Raw genomic sequence first — 17,778 nt, 5'->3', positions numbered from 1 at the left:
AATATTGAGCTTCCTAGAGGTCAGGGCAAAAAGGAAAATCTTGTTGAATCACATGGCCTTCAGTTTTTTCCCCCGTCAGTCCAGAACCCTGAGAATCATTGGGTATTTATGGACTTAATCAATTTTTAAAAATCTTTTCTTAGTCTAATTTTTATTTTTAAGTTCAAACATTGAGTGAGGATATTCCCTTTTAATGAAAAAAATAATTTAATATAATCCTTTTATAGCTAATGTCTTTGTGCACACAGATTACTCATATCCTTGGGACTGTGAAATAGTTTTCATCTATAAATATAAAATCTCATCTTTCATGTCCATGCCCCTGTGGGAAATTTAAAAGGCTTCCTTTATATCCTATGCAAAAATGTTTGTGTAGTTCTAGGAGAATTTATGCCTATAGGGTTCCCTTCAGATGATATAAGGAGCTGTCGAGTAGCAGCTTTCTGGAAGCCTGTTGCATGAATGTATGGATCTTCTCATGTCATGCTATAAAAGCTGTTGACAATGAGCAGTAGTTTTACATGTTGAAAAATCTTGGAAGGAATATTTCAGGGAAACCTTTTATAGACCGAATGTTCTCCCTTAGTTTTTCTAAGCATTGCCAACAGAGTTGGAATCTTGCTTTACTCCTCATTTTGCTTACAAAGTTAGTTCCTTTTTTTATTTTTTCCATGCATTTGTCTCCCTGACTCCCTACTTTCTCACAATGACTCAGGAAAAATAATTAATGAGAGTCAAAATAAGATGGATTGGCAACATCGGAACACATACTTTTAAATCTCCATCACTGAGATGATCTAAAATGTACCCATACAGTAATTGGCACCAGTAAGGTAGGCCTAGTACAAAAACCTTGTAAAAACATTTTCTCAATGCCCCTATTTTTTTTTTTTTAAATATTTATTTATTTATTTATTTATTTTGCTGCACCAGGTCTTAGTTGCAGCATGCAGACTCTCAGTTGCGGAATGCGTGTGTGATCTAGTTCCCTGCCCAGGGATCAAACCTGGGGCCCCTGCATTGGGAGCATGGAGCCTCAACCACGGGACCACCAGGGAAGTCCTGCCCCTATTTTTAATTTTAATTTTTTTTAATGTTGTGGTGTTTTTTTGTCACCCAATGGAGTGCTTTGAATTGTTACCCCGTGGTATTGGTCAGCATAGTTAGTTATGGACTGTGGCATCACTGAATATAACATTGCTTTTTATAACTGCAGTCTATGGCCCCAGCTCCTGGACTCTGTGCCCTCCTATCAGGATCCTTTTTTACTCCTGACCTCTCTGCTATTCTCCCTGGCTTGGGACGGACAGGAGGCATCGAGCTGACATGTCCACTATCCCAGTGTTTCCTTTGTAGCTACGCTGGGAATCGGGGTACTGGAGTCCACATTGCTGTCTTCACAGCATGCCGCTTGGCCAAAATCCTCAAATACTGCATGTCGCCAAGCTGCAATCTGTTTTTTATGTCCCAGGAAGAAAAATCTATTCACTGTTTTGAGAGTCTATTTCTAGATCAAAAACTCCTGAGAATTCTGCACCTGTTGGAAGTGAGCAGACGCTCCACAGCCTATACTTTCAGTCTTTCTCCCTTTCTTCCCTTCCTTCCTGTGAAATTTTCATGACCTGGAAGTATATTAATGTTTTGGAATCTGTTTCATTTTTACAAAAGCTAATGTGTTTCTAAGTTAAATATCATACCTTGTTTTCACTAGTCATAACTAAGTTGCATGTTTCAAAAGAAAGTCACTTTTTCTGGGTGTGGATTTGGTGGGGTGAGGGCCAAGGAACAGAGCCTATGAATGAATCCACATAGAAATAGTAAAAGGTTCTGATCCTCTGGGAGGAAGGAGAAAAATAACAAAACCCTGATGTACTATATTTTATCCATTATGTCTGCTGAGAAATTAGGGTCGGGACCCAGAAGCTTTGCTCTGTCTCCTGGTGTTTGTTTCAGCTCAGGTGGGGTGGGTTTCTCCTTTTGATGGGTCACTTCCTTCTCTCCTTTCACATTCCAAGCTGCATTAAGATGACAAATTTCACATATAGGGCTCGGGCACGGTCATGAAAACCTGAGCTACGAGCTAACAGAGTGAGTGCAGAGGGGTCGATTTATGATGGGGAGAAAGGGAGTTTTTGAGGAGCACAAAAGATTTGGATAGCCCAGATCTGCATCAGAGCACACATGGGATGGCCTGGGTGCTGCCCACAACCACAGACCCTGCCCTTAAGCCTCATCACAAGTCTCAAGGGTGGAAGAGAAATGCGAAAGTAGTTAAGAAATGTCTTTAAAGCTCATACTCATATCCTAGATTGCATCGCTTGCAAATGAAACTTTTTTTGGACATAACCTTATAGTGGATTTTGCAGAAATACTTAGGGTAAAATAAGTAGAATAATGGTCCTGTGTCCTTTTGTATTTGTGAACTGTGTAATAAATACTTCTCTTTTCCTACCCCGCTTTTAGTAAGGAAAAAAAAAAATCTTGGACAGCAAAGAGCAAGTCCATCACATCAAACATGACTGTGTTAAATACTAAAATGTTCAAAGTCCGACTGAGATAGATAAAGGCTTTGATGGAAAGTGGATATTTCCCAGGGACATTGCAAGCAATAATCCAGATGTTAGAGTGTAATGCAACGAGTGTCCGTGGATAGATCAGGAGCTCCAGCCAAGCCGGGCCTGATGTAGGCCTTTGCCTTGCCCTCCCATGCTGTTCCGCCATATGGAACCTATCTCTGGGCCCCCTTAATAACCAGCTTTGGATTCCATTTTCACAGAGCTCATAGAGCTAAGTGGGGCTGTTTTATGGACAAGTTAGAAGCCTTTCCAAGATAAACATCCAATTTGAAATTAGGACATACCAAGCCACAAAATTATTTTAGGGCATATTTCATGGAAGCACTGCCATTTTTCTTAGGCAATTGCCAGACTGTAGGATGCCCTTTGATCCCTTGTGGACATTACTCCCTTCTTTATAAAAAGGATTTTGAAATAGTTGCAGTGTTTAGGGAGGAATATATGTGTCGGAACTTTGAAGCATAGCCATGGGACAGGTCATGCTTTAGCTTGTTGGTTGGCAAGTCGAACTTTAAGAAGAAAAAACATGAAAAAGGAAAGTGCAGCAGGATATATGAATCAAAATCTCATTTTCTTTTTAAAGATAGAAATTATCAGCCCGTGTGCTTACTAAGCTAGAGAATGTATTAAGTGTATCTACATCTGTAGGCACACATATAGATTATATACATATTTATACATGTATCTGTCTATATATTGTGATGGTGTGCATTGTTTTTAGCAAATATAAAATTACTTAACTTTATTTCATAAACCTTCATTGTTGAATATATTCTGTCCACAACCCAACTGCAAATAGAAGTTAGAGAAAGAATTGTTCATGTTTTCCAGAGGAGAGGGTTTTTTCTTTTTTTAAAAAATTACGTATTTTCCCATCTCCTTTTCCTGCTCTGTTTCAGTACCTCCAAACCCCTGTGTGTGTGTGTGCATTTGTGTGTGTGTGTGTGTGTGTGTGTGTGTGTGTGTTCATTCCAATTTCAAGAGAAAAGCAACGCAGATATGGAGTTGGGAGTACAGATTTCCTTAAAAAGTATTTTGTTTAAAGAAATCATAAAATGATCCAAACACTTGGCATTATTGCATCATTTATTAAGGGTGCTGGAGTGACGTGTGTTGGATGAGGTAAGCTGGCGTGTAATTAACATGGCACTGACATACTGTTTGTTGTGATAAATTGTGACTAACTGGTCATCAAACCGAGCAAATTGATGCCTAAATGATCTCGAAGATAGAGTGAGCAGATGACAGGAATGAATATATAGCGTTAGAAATTCATTGCTTTACTATGATACTCGACACCATCTACCTTCTTCAGCCCATTTATTTCTCCCTCAAATCAAGCCGTCCACACTCGTGCCATTTCACTTATTGAACGGAGAACGTGGATGAACTCCGCCAACTGAATGCAGCCTGCAGATCATGTCGGGGATCCTCACTCAAACAAATTAACCATAAAAAGACACTGTTGAGACCTTCAGGGCATTTAACAGTATTAAAGGAATCATGGTTACTTGTGTTGAGTGTGATCGCAGCATGGTGCTTATGTAAAAACAAACAAGGATTTTGCTTTCAAATATTTCAGGCAGAAAAAAAAATAGTGAAGGGGTAGGTGAAATAAGGTTGACAAAATGTCGAATCTGATGAATAAGCACATGGAGGTTTGTTGTTCTATCTTTGTGTGTGTTTGAAAATTTACATAATGGAAATTAAAAAGTGTGCTTGGCCTCTTTTTAATTTAATAATAGGGGATATTTGCCTTTTTCTATATTCTGTTTAAGGTGTGTGTGAGTAATACAATGTAGAAAAGGAAAAAAAATAAGGTAACAAGTTACTGAACCCCTACTGGGTCCCAGCCACGGGGCTGTGTTCTTTACTCAGCTTTCCCTCTGCAAAGCTCATTTGGCTGGCTAGCCGATTACAGGCTATATCTGGAGTTGTGAATCTCACAGTGGTGTTAGGCTTTTTAGTCATAGCCCAAGGAATAAAGGGAAGTGGGGACACATTCAAGTGTGAAGGATAAATTCAAAACCATAATTTCTAAACGCCCAGAGGTATTTTGTTTCCCTGAAAAGCAATGCCTGGTTCTTATATCTCTGTTTCCCAGAATGCCTTTCTTCCCTTCCTACTATTAAAATAGCCAAAGGCCCAGCTGAAGGATTCCTACCAAAGAGCACATCTAGGTGGGAGTACAGGCCAGTGCCAAATGCAAGTGTTGTTTGAATTCATGCTTTGCTATATGTTTCAAGTCCAATGCTTGAGAAGGAAGTCACATAACTGTGATTGCAGGTTTGCAAAGCCAGTGAAGAATATTAACACTTTTGCCAGGCAGGGAGTGCTATTTCTAATCAAATATTGAAAGCTGGAATTCCTCTGATCACCAAAGTCACACTCAAGAATTATCAGCAAGTTTATATGTTATCTTTATTTTTTGCTTTAGTCCTCTTTGATACGCAACCTCCGGCTCTCAGAGTCCTTGAAAAAGAACCAACTCTGGAACGGGATTATAAGTATAACTTTGTTGGAAGGAAAGAATGTCTCAGGAGGAAGCATGACAGAGATGTTTGTCCAGTTAAAACTGGGAGATCAGAGGTATAAAAGTAAGGTAAGTTCTGTCAGTTCCTTAAGGAGAACAATATCTTTAAGATTAAAGCAATGGAAAAAAAATGTTTTCCCCACTCTAAACTTCGCAAGAACAGAATTTATTTTTAACCCTCCTAACTGTATTAGGAGCATCCCAGAAAACAAAATAATTGTATAGGTGCAGTCTATTAATATGGGTATTTGATTGTTTAGTATAATCTATTTTAATATACTAAACTGGAGCTAGAGAAAGCTTATTAAATAATAGATTTGAATGCATGGCTTATTTTTGTTTTGAAAATAAGCAAAGTATGTTTCAGAGAATGAGGGAAAAGGATTATTAAATGCTTTCAAAATCGTATAAAAATAAAATGGTATAATATGTTACAGTTGGATTAAAATATTTGAGTTAACTAAACATGTTTTCAAAATTATGTACTCTGGGCTTTCTCTAACTTGTTGGTATGAACACTAAAAATAGACATCTAGTGCTGCTGGTTTTTTTTTTTTTTTGCTGTGATTTTTAAAACTATCTAAAAAGTATTAAAAGTGATTTGTTTTGACCAAAGGTAATGGCTTTTTTTAGTCGTCTTTAAAAATCAATCATCTTATTCTGCTGATCCAACTTCCATTTAATTTTTAATCTCAGTAATTTGGTGTGGTTTTTATTTCAAAAACACTAGTCTCCAAACCATGGTAATTAATTAGTTTTACATAACTGTCAGACAGAAATATTTCCTATGTTTTATGGATTGAGGGAACTAGGGTACTTGAAAGTTAAATCATTTGCCAAAAGCCACATAGGAAGAAAAACATCAGTGGAAGATTTTGAAAATAGGCTTGAGGATATTTGCAGTTTGGGCTTTCTAGTGGAGAGGACTTAACTGAAGCAGACTAGTTAGAAAATGATTTAGGGGGGCAAGAGGTTTTCTCTGCTGCAGTTTTCAGTGCAAAATCAAATATGAAATGTCATTTACTCCACAAGGAGTAGAGAATTGAAGTTCATATTGAAGAATCGTTTATTATAAGAAATGCAGAAAAGTGAAGACAAGTTGCAGCAGAAATATACAGATAATTATTTTAACCAGGCAGTTTTAGGCTGTACCTCACAGTGAGTATATCCAGGATGACCACAGCTCTCCACTAAGATTCCTTTAATGATCCAGGGTCAGGGTAAGGATTTATAGAAAAATTATTCATCACTAAGCACATGTACCCTTTTAGACTAAGGTGAAGTATAGAATTAGTCCAGTATCTGCTATGTTCCCCCTGGGGAATAGTGCACTTAATTTGTGGTCTAATAGGTTTTTTTTTTCTTCATGGTTTCAGAGTGCTGTGATCTGATATATTTAAGCCCAATGATGATGAAAAACAGAGTAAATGATGTTACATGATGTTGGCTGCAGCTGAGGTCTGAGCAATCCCTGTTTTCTCACACAGGGATACTTGGCCCCAGGATTTAATAGTTGGCCCTGAGGTCCTGATACTTAGCGGCCTGCGTTTTTGCTTACTTTTTATTCACAAATTGAATCTCTGTGTAAATGAAACAAAAATGAAAGTCCTGCCAATGAGTCAAACACACAAGCAATTTGAAATCACTTTCGGAGAACACAGGAACACTGTGGAGTTTTCAGACCACGCTTGTTAATTTTTAGGTTTGGCTGCAGTGGAATTTCATAGTCTTCCTCTCATCCTAGTGACTGGATTCAGTAAACTTGGATTTAAAAATAGGCAGCGTCCTACAGGTTACGGGTTTCTCATGTAATGCATCTGACAGATGTTAATTAAGACCCCAGACTGTTAATTCATATAGTTCTTAAGCCAGCGCTGAATGTGCCAATAAAAATGTTACTTCCATTTGCTTAACCAATTAGTAGTATCTTTTGTAAGAGAGAACAACTGTAAAATGTCTCTTGAGATATAATATTATAGAGAGAGCAGATCTCAATGGTCATTATTGTATGTGTGTAATAAATATTATATAATAAATATATATATATCAAAAGTATGTATTTTATATATATAATATTTATGATTTCTTTTGGGATAACAGTGTTTCTCCAAATTTGGTGGATAAATTAGTGAATCTGGGGAGTCAGCTAATAGAGTATGATGTTTTGCCAATTCCTGAAACCTTGAAGTCCCTTTCGTTTCCAAAAAGAAAAGTTTAATTTTATAAGAGCAATCATAACCATAATTATGATCTCCTGCTGTTTAGAAATGAAATGAATGTGTAGTTGCTATAGCAATGAATGCCATTTTAAGAAAATAAATATTATAACTGCATGTTTTCTAGACACTGTGTAAGAGTGCAAATCCGCAGTGGCAGGAACAGTTTGACTTTCACTACTTCTCTGACAGGATGGGCATTTTGGACATTGAAGTGTGGGGAAAGCACAGCAAAAAGCACGAGGAACGTCTGGGCACGTGAGTCTGCTCTGCTTTCTGAACGGTGGGAGATGTGTCTGCATGAGGCTGGTCTGAGGGAATATCTTTATCTGTTTGAGCTTAGAATAAAACCTCATATCCCCTCCCCAAGAAGCCATAAGTTAGCTGGACCCTAACCTGGGGAAAGTTTTTTCATTTTTTAAATTTAGTATTGATTACAACAGAAGAAAATTGTATGTGCCAAGAATTCTCTAAAGAAAGATAATGTACCATCTCAGACTCTTTGGGAAATGTTGGTATAAGTGTCCAATGCACCCTATGATTTGGATTTTGCTACTTAGTGAAATACCATATAATTTAGTAACACTGTGAAGCTAGGTGTCCCAAATTGATGGAAACTTTTCAGTGTCCTTGATGAACTTTGTGGCCAATCATAATGAAATCTCTTGAGGCCAGATTTGTTTTATTTCTTTACTTTGGACCTTCCCAACTTAATTGAGGGGCTCACTTGTACATAACGAAAAATACTGTAAGTACTATTGCTTCCTTATAGGATTGTAGTAAGAACATAGTTAAATGCAGTTGTGCCTGTGCTGTGGCTGCTCCAGTTTGAGCATGAAGGAGATGCTGGTGGAAGCATACATCGCTGATCTTTCTGATAGCCCTGCAAGTTCGTGGTATTATTTTTGTTTTATAGATGAGGAAATGGAGTGCAAGAGGTTTGCAGACATGTTCGCTGTAGACTTCAGAGCAGCGAGTGCAAGAGTCAGTGTGTTTTCAAAGACCATGTTTTCCCCACCAAACCACTGCCTTTTGTTCAGCCCATATACCTACAATTTGTCCACCAATCCTAAGTATAAGCATTTAAAGGGCTCTCAACAGCTGTTTGTCGTCTTTTTCAAACCAAGTTCTCTTGAACCCTGGGTTCAGGGAGATGCCTTGGGGTCACGCTTGGAGAACAGGGGTCTCCTGAAACCAGAGCATCTCCACTTTTACCTTTGCTCTACATTGGTAGCTCTCCATTCGAGGGAAGAGTTTACTGCTGAAAATGAAAGATTGAAAACACTCATCCAGTAGAACCCCTTCATTTTATAGATGAGGAAGTCCAGAGGCCCAGAGAAGTCATGTTTTTCCATCAGCAAGGAATTTAGGGGCAGAAATGGGATGAGCCCCAGCTAACCCGATACCTGATGCAGTGCTTTGTCTGTGTAAAACACTTAGCGGAGCCTGGTGCACGGAACGTCAGCTCTTTTTGCTGCCATTTCCCTGTCCCACCTCAGTGGCTCCTCCTGAGATAGACAGGTGGGAGTTTGGAGGCCATGGGACCTTCCTCCCATGCTTCTCAGCAGAGGCACCTTGTCTCGTGGGACGGCCGGGCATGTTCCAGGTGCCTAATAAACCTGGCTCTCACCCACCTGATGCCCGCAACATTCCCCAGTTATCCTGTGGAAGACACACACACACACACACACACACACATACACTGACAGCTCATCCACACATGTCCAAATACCTGCTAGGAGAGCGGCACTGCCATCAACTCAGACATGGGTGCTTTTCCCTCCACGTGTCGTGGCCCTGGTTACATTGCTTTGCACAGCCTTCCCGTCCCCGGCTCTGTGCTGCTCTAGCAGGTAGTAGCCATGCTTCCTTGGAGATCTCCAGGGCCAGGTTTGTGTTTTGGGGTACCAAACTAGGTCATGTCACACTTTCCAGCCCAGGAGAGAGGTCTTCCTGTGGTCAAGCATTTCACAGATTTTGCCTGTCAGATGCCTTACTAGTCTCCCCCCAACCCCCTCCCCCATGGGGTAACTGAGACACCTCAGAGTCTTCCCAGTGTCTCCCACCCTGGTCACCACTGTGACACCCCAGTGCCCTGCCAACACCCATGGTAGGAGGATCAGAAACTTTGTGCTAGCCAGCAAAGCAAGAATAAGTCACGTAAACGCACAAATGCAGAGAACTCTGTGTCCCAAAGCGTTATCTGAATGGTGGGAATTTGGGCCTCCGGTGATGGATGGCCAGCGTGTTATTTTAGTAGGTGCAGAAAATAATGGCCTTTCATTCTGCATGTCGTTGTGCTGTTATGTTTCCTTCACATAATAGGAAATGCTTTTCCAAATGAGTGTTAAGTTTCTTTACAGACACGAAGAATAATTGGAGATGTCCCTCTTATGCCATGTTTTGTCATTTGGGTCTTCATTTATTATTTGAGCTATTTCCTGTTTGTAACTTAGATGTATACCTGCCCCAGTGGTCATTCTGTCCTTCCTTTTCATGGATTTTAAAGGATTTTTTTTTTTTTTTTTTTTTTTTTGGTATCCTTTTCCTTTTTCCTCTCCTAAGGTACAAAAGATAACAAAAGTATCTCTTGGGAGTTGGCTACACAGTAATACCCTGAGTGAACTTCCAGGTGGGGTGAGACTTACCCTAAAATACATACTTCTTGTCAGAGTTAAAAGAGAGATTGTGCTGGCATATGCGTATCACAGACCTGTTACTTATTGTTCCTTCTTATTTAAAAATGTTCACTTATTGTTTTCCTGTTCTTTGTTGTAATTCTAAGCCTCAGTTATGTTATCTCCCAACTGTTGGGAAATGACTTTTTGCATGAGAGAAGGGTCTTTGACAATGTTGAATGAGTCGTAACTGTCCTCAGACCTGTCTCATATTTTGTGTTTGGATAACACCTTGATGCTAGTAATTAAAAGTTCTGCATGGCCTAAGAAAGTCCTCTGCCAGGCAGTTTGATGTGAGGGAAGGAACACCAGCCTTTGAGTTGTACTTCATGGGCTGGCTTGTAACCATGGTATTTGCTAGCTGCGTGACCTTGGGCAGTGACTTTCTTTGTTGTTTTCTGTTTGTGTAATGGGGTTTTCCACCAATTTGCGGGTCATCATGGCAATTGGCAACAATGTCTCTTGTTGGTAGCTATTATTATTCCTATTAATTTTGAGATTTTTTTTCTGGATGGTAACTATAGATCCCCACAACATTTGCAACTAAAATTCTGTCATTTAAGTAACTGAAACACTAGTTAAAATTCAGCATATTTTTGTTTCTTCAAAACAGGAGGGACATTTTTTATATTTTTTGGTAGAAGTGAGCAGTGACTGTCTTTCAGGACATGGTGGGAAGGACATTTGTTGACTGGAGATCTGAGCAGTGTCGATTAGCCTGAACAATACTGGGTTTTGTAGCTGTGGACAGAAAGCTGGAGTAGTGGTCAGCTATGTGAAGAGAAATCACATTGGCATTGGTAGGTTGCTAGTTGGTGGGTGATGGTTGAGGCATGGCCCACCCCTGCCCAGTAGCCAGCCTCCTCCAGGGTCTCCTGAGTCACGGGGAACTTTCTGAAATCCCTTGTGTCATGGTCCACCTGTGGGCTTCCACTGAGCCACAGGTAACTCCTGAGGAAGTCAGGGCTGGTAAGATGAAGGTGCTTGGGCAAATCCAGCACCCCTCCCAGACCAGGGTGCCTACTAACTCAGCTGTTTATTCATGGACCAAAAAAAGCCAGTCTTTTGAGGCCATCAGTGGTCTAGAGACAGAATTTTTAGGGAGGAGTAAGAAATAAAGCTAAATATAACCTGCCCCAACTTTTAAACAAAATGGCAAGAGTAGAAATACAGATTAACCCCCTTGTCAACCCATGACATTTCAACATGATCGTATCATTTTCTTAAAGTATATTTTACATTTCCCTGTGATTCCGGAGATTAATTTGTCACAGAATATTCTAGACTTAATTTAGTTTGGAAACTTAAGAATGAGAATGCACAGGCTCATTTTAACTGGGCTGCCTCAGAGCCGATCCTCAGCCCCACGCGGTGCCTCAGAAAGTGGCCCTGACGTGCTACCTGTTTACTGGTGGCTGTGGTGCAGAGGAGAATCAGGGCTAGAGAATTTCTTTGGACAGTCTGCACTCCATGTCACTGATCTGCTCTTACAGCCAGGTATGACGCAGCCACCATTTTCTTCCTGTTCACCGCCTTCCTTAGCCTCTGAGGTGTACAGCTTTTAAAACTCTAGCACCCTTTTCTTCCCCTTGCATTTAAGTGAAAAGCTGACCAGTGTATAATATAAAGCATAGAATTATGATAATGAATAAGAGGTTAAAAGCTATCATGGCAAGTGGAACTTAAGCAGGTTTGGCTGACTGATATGGTAAAATTATGTGTTGAAATAAAACATTAAAAAGCGGTGGGATTAATGGAGAAAGACAGGAACAGGAGGTCAGAAACAACGCTAAATCAGCACATTAACTGCCTGTGGGCCAGAGGGGCTGGCTTTAATATATGCAGAGAAAAAAAAAAAGCTTGCAGAGGAAAAAAAAAAGTAATTTAGTCCTTGTTTCCTCCAGGTGAATAGAACTGCAGACTTTTCAATCTGGGAGGCACCTAGTACATATATTTATTTCACTTTCGTGTTTTAGATAGGGGAGGAAATAGACACTACAGAATATTTAGTCGGTTAACAAAAAAACACTGACTTTATAATTTGGAGTTTTTGACTTGGAATTTTATTTTGCCACTGGGATGCATTTGTTTGTTCGTTCATGTTATTCAACAAATGTAGAGCACGTCGTGTATCAGACATCCTGCCAAGTGCTGGGGGTTCAGAGGTGGATCCTGTCCTCAGGCACTAGGTTGTGGGCAGCGTCTTGGGGGTGGAAGGGCAGCTTCCCGGAAGAAGAGAGTCTAAGCTAAGACCTGTAACATGAGTGGTGGTTAGCCTGACAAGGAGGAAGAACTTTCCAGGAAGATGGGACCACATGGACAAAGGCTTAGAGAGGAGGGAGAACACATTCTGAGAAACTTGAAAGGAATGAGAAGGGTGGGTGATGTCATGCGATCAAACTACAGAGGAAGGCAGGAGTGAGGTCACAAAACCATCGGATTCCATGACCTGCAGATGAACAACAGCAGCTCCTGGCTAGACACAGATGCATTAGTGCTCTGCTACTTTATGTTCCTAATGCAAGGCTTGTTATCATAGTGGAGCTCTTTCGGACTGAATGGTCTAAGTTCTGACTTTGGAATGAGGAATTCCTGGTCACCTAAGGGCCAGCATGTAGCACCTGCTGAATGATGGTCCAAACGTGGTCACTCCCCTTGCCTGTGGAGTCACACATGATGCCACGGGAATAGACCTAATTTGCTAGTGTTCATTACTCATGTGTTTTACATGGATGCCCTGAGCACATGTTTTCCACATTGTTTCCTCAGATAAAAGAACAGTTTTATAAGTTTTATTGCTTTCTCGGTTTTTGTTAACAAACATGTCTTTAGATATGTTGGCCAGAGTCTCGTGGGCTATGGTGAGTTAAAAGTTATTTTTTCTTTTAAATTATTCTTAGGTCAGTATTTCTTTCTTTTTTTTTTAACATCTTTATTTGAGTATAACTGTTTTACAATAGTGTGTTCGTTTCTCCTTTACAACAAAGTGAATCAGTTACATATACATATGTTCCCATATCTCTTCCCTCTTGCATCACCCTCCCTCCCACCCTCCCTATCCCAACCCTCTAGGTGGTCACAAAGCACAGAGGTGAACTCCCTGTGCTATGCGGCAGGTCAGTATTTCTTGATACCTTTATCAGTGTGTTTGTACTGTAAGCTAACAACCTGGGAAAAAATTTTTAAATACTTCCATCGCTATAATTCACCACAGCTGAATGACTGGCATTTCTCTAGGTTAGGGGTCAGCAAACTAGGGCCCATGGGCCAAAGGCAGATGGCTGCTTGTTTTTGAATAAAATTTTATTAGAAAACAGCCTTGTTCATTTGTGTACATTGTCTATTACTGCTTTCATGCTACATACAAGAAGAGAGTTGAGTAGTTGTAAGAGAACAGGTGGCCAACAAACTAAAAATATATTTACTCGGGCTTCCCTGGTGGCGCAGTGGTTGAGAGTCCGCCTGCCGATGCAGGGGACACGGGTTCGTGCCCCGGTCCGGGAGGATCCCACGTGCCGCGGAGCGGCTTGGCCCGTGAGCCATGGCCGCTGAGCCTGTGCGTCCGGAGCCTGCGCTCCGCAATGGGAGAGGCCACAACAGTGAGAGGCCCGCGTACCGCAAAAAAAAATATATATATATATTTACTGTCTTGCCCTTCACAGAAAAAAATGGTCTTAGTGCCTGTCACTTATTAATGTTGGTATTGTTTTTAATGATAATTGGCACACTCATTATGAGAGCCTTTTAAACCACATATCTGAAAACTGAGTTTATTTTTCAAAGAAAATTTGCATCCATAATAATAAGCTCAGTTTTCATCAATGCTCATACAAGGTTGCCATTTGGGTAGAGTTTGGGAAGAAACTTAGGGGATACAAAATAGAAGAGAAAGAGAATATATAACAACTTCTGTAAAATTCTGGAATCAATGAGTGAGCAAGTATTGTTTATAAGAATGAGAAGGAAGGGAGGAGTAGGAGGTGTTTTGATTTGCCCAGGAAGCTGGGCTGGATCTCTTCTCCTAGGCGTTCTTACAGACCAACCCTGCACTTTTCCCGGAACTGGTAACTAAACAGTTAACAGAAAGCCTTGGGAAAGAACAGCAGATTCTGTAGTGCTTCAGTAGCAACAAGAAAGAATGAAGAGACTGACCAAATTATTTAGTACTTTCTCAGGGTAGAATCTGGTAACCCTATAGAAAATTAAGGAAGCAGCCCAGAGTCTCCTTTCAAGATTTTTTATATTAAACATGTCTTTGATGAATATATTTCAGAATGATTATATCTTAAAGATTTTAGAGTATTTATCTTTACTTGAGCCTAAAGAAAGCCATTTAGTTCACATGATACTTAACCTTTCTTTAGAAGATTCACTGAGTATTGTGGTAAAAGGATTCTAGAAGAAAAGTCCTTAAGTTTTTTTTTTTTTTTTTTTATTCTACTGCTTTTGCTGATCATACAAGCTAGTTCCTAGCTTGGGGTTAATGTAAATATTTCTTCAGCCTCTGGCTAACCTCCCGAACATTCTGGTTCTCCTTCAGATGTGAGGATGAGCTGAAGCCATGGGGACTGGGGTTGAAACAGAGAAAAATGGGAGGCCTGGAGGAAAGGGTTTTGTATGAGATTCATTTCTTCTTACTCCCATCTTTCCTTCTTTCTTCCAGAATGTGAAAATGAATGGGGAAGCCAGGTGGATAGAGCAGTTCAGTTCTAGAAAGTTTATAGAAAGTCATCCTTAGAGCGGGGAGAAGGTAGCTTTTCAGTAATTCATAAGACTAAAGACATCAGTGTTTTAAGAATCAATTAATTCATATGATGGGGCAGGGACCCTAAGAAACTGGGTCATAATCTATGTGCAGAAGGATGGAGGTTTAATTTTGATTGACCTGATGCTTACGTATCAATTTAATATGCTCTTTAAGTCACTAAGAAAGTAAAAGTAAGTATTTAATTGAATTCACTCATTAGTTAACTGGGAATGTAGAATCCATTAAGTTTGTCCTGAAATCCCCCATCTGGTGTTTATGGGGCTCTTTTATCTAAAATAGGCACGGCTATGTTTTGTGCAGGGTTTCTTTCTTCATTCTCGAAATAATCTTTAAAGCTGAGATAGGTGGAAAAGTTTCACAGTGGGCAGAAATGACTGAAAAGTTTGTGAAAATGTGTAACTTCTGAGACAAAATTCAACATTTAGTTTGCATTTCATCTGGGATGTGATTCACACTTGTTTAAATTAATAAACGGCTCTGTTCAAGTAAGCTGTGCCTTTAGACCGTCAGGAGGAGAGTGTGCAAAGTTATTGTAACTATGCTAATATTGCTTACAGTCTTTTTAGATGACTTTTTAGAATTACTGTCAGGTCCGTTTTGAATTATCCAAGAAAAAAATTATTATTGCCTCATTATACATCATTTTTGACTCCCAAACATTATTTGCTCTCAGAGATCCTGTAACTTTTCCTTTGTTCCGAAGATAAATAAAACCACCACCACAACAAAAAGGTAAACTTCAAAGGACGAAAATGCCATGATTAATGATATTAAAATGAATGTGTCATAAATAGGTTATTGCTACTCTGGACTAATGAAGGTGACCACCAGAGAAAAGTCTTACAAATTCGGATCATTCATCTTTCCGTAAGAAAGAGGTTTATTAAATGAAAGTGTATATAACAGTGGAAAATAATGCTTAGCAAAGTATTCCTAAGCAGATGAACTACTGCTATACTTGTTCAGAATTTGTGGGTACTTAGTTTTGTAGAAATGGCACAGTTAAAGCACTTGACATTTCTTTCTTTCCAAGCAAAATTAATTCCCCATTTATCTACTTGCTTATTAAATAAAAATATTTACTAACCCCTCTTTTCACAGTAGTGAACTTTAACTTTGAAATCTCCCTTACTGCACAGAAAAAAAATTGTTTTGATTCAAATCATAGAGGGTTATTTAAAAAATATATATATATGTGTGTGTGTGTGTGTGTGTGTGTGTGTGTGTTTCCAGTAGAAATACTTGATGAATTTATTACATGCAAAAGCTTTAATTGCCACCTCTTCTAGTAACTGGAATCGCTTTTGGTAGTTAGGAAGTAAATAGCCACACATGTTTAATTTTATAGGTACATATCACTATTAAAATATTTTCTATTCTGTGGTAAAAGCTGGTATAGACCTTTAATATTGATATCTTTTGGGGAAGGGATTGCAAGCTTTCTTTTAAATTTATTAAACTGGAACTTTTTCCATATCCATGTGGCTCAAAATTGTCTTTGCTTTATATATAAAGTACGTTTACCTATTTCCTATTATCTGCAAGCTTACAAAGTCCATTGATGGTTAAGGGTAAGAATCCATGTCTGTCCGACATTCTGAGGCCATGCTTCCATTTTTTAATAATGTCTTGAATAGTTATCTTATGCAAAAACTAGAGATGGCAAATGAGAATGAAAAACACACACTACCCTCCCTCACTTTGCTCAGCCCTGCCTACCTCACCTACCTGCACATAAACAAAGCAAGTGTGGTCCAGGCAATCCCAGACTTTTCGTGTTAAAGCAAATAAATGGCTTAGCACCTCAGCCGCCCCTTATGGGTGTTTGCTTCTGTATTTAAATGTGTTTGAGGTTTTCAACATCGCCAGAACATTGACTGTTAAGAGGCGGAAAACATGCAATTTATAGCAGATGGGTGCAGCCTTTTCTGGCAGTGCCGCCGAAATGGGATCAATCAGTAGCACTTCATGCTCCATTTGTCTAACAGAAACCCACCTGGGGAAATCCTGTGGCACTATGCCTATTAGGAAAACACCTTAACACATTTCTTTAAATAAAAACTCGCCAGTCGGCATTAATCTAGAAGAAAATGGTTTCTCCATTAACCCTCTTCCGCTTGCACAGCTCCTATCTTTTCTTCTTTGTTTTTGAACCGACATCTCTTATTCTCTTTGCTGGAAGAAGACCAGCCAAGAGCAGCCCAGAGCAGCCTTCTAGAGCCAGCATCCATAGTGTTGAAACTTTGAAACTGTTTTCTTCCTAGTTCTTGATCTCATCGTTTTTCTGCAGACCTTATTTATCAAAGATCTGCTGCTTCTCGGTTCATTTGCCACTTTCTCCATGCTGCCTTTTCTTTGTTTTTCTTGATCTCTTTCTCTCCTTCATTCAGGGTTTGTTAGGCTGGGATGGAGTGTTACCAGCCAGGGGAGCCCTTGCAACCTTCACAATTCAACCAGCCCATACCCAGACAGCGTGAGGTTTCATGGGGAGGATGAAATGAAAATCAAGGTGATTTTCAGGTTCAGCAGCTGCCACGCATTAATCGCTTTTCTGTCTCTGATTCCTGCAACTTTTGCAGGTGTAAAGTGGATATCTCAGCCCTCCCACTGAAGCAAGCCAACTGCCTGGAGCTGCCGCTGGAGAGATGCCTGGGGACTCTGCTGATGCTGGTCACCCTCACGCCCTGCGCGGGAGTCTCTGTCTCAGATCTGTGTGTGTGCCCCTTGGCAGATCCCAGCGAGAGAAAGCAGATCGCCCAGCGATTCGTGAGTGCTTTGCCTTGCTATACCCCCTCCCGACCCGCCGCACCCACTCCCACTTGTAAGTTGAAACAAAGTCTATGAATTGAAAAACTGCCTCCAAAGAGATCTTTGTCCGAAGTTTAATGGTATGTTTCCTACAACAAGACAGCAGCCCTAGAGGTTAATGCATTAGTGAGAAGGTGACAGTAGATTAGAGTTTGCCTTCCTATTTTAAAAGCCAAAAAAAAGGTATTTGATTTTTTAG

General features: G+C 39.9%; 1 protein-coding gene across 3 annotated transcripts in view; it reads left to right on the top strand.

Moving 5' to 3' along the window:
* The window catches only part of MCTP2 (multiple C2 and transmembrane domain containing 2), a 251,723-nt gene that overhangs the window by 108,948 nt on the left and 124,997 nt on the right, over positions 1–17,778 (top strand). For 2 of the 3 annotated variants that reach the window (XM_059056947.2, XM_067029545.1), the window contains exons 9-11: positions 5,014–5,178; positions 7,453–7,583; positions 17,351–17,537. In XM_059056947.2, the coding sequence (XP_058912930.1) occupies positions 5,014–5,178; positions 7,453–7,583; positions 17,351–17,537 (483 nt within the window). The remainder of the gene's footprint in view (positions 1–5,013; positions 5,179–7,452; positions 7,584–17,350; positions 17,538–17,778) is intronic. The other variant, XM_067029546.1, reaches the window with a different exon arrangement.

The sequence above is a fragment of the Kogia breviceps genome, chromosome 3 (genome assembly GCF_026419965.1).
Source record: "Kogia breviceps isolate mKogBre1 chromosome 3, mKogBre1 haplotype 1, whole genome shotgun sequence".
NCBI classification, from domain to species: domain Eukaryota; kingdom Metazoa; phylum Chordata; class Mammalia; order Artiodactyla; family Physeteridae; genus Kogia; species Kogia breviceps.
This window is presented reverse-complemented; position numbering and strand designations above follow the sequence as displayed.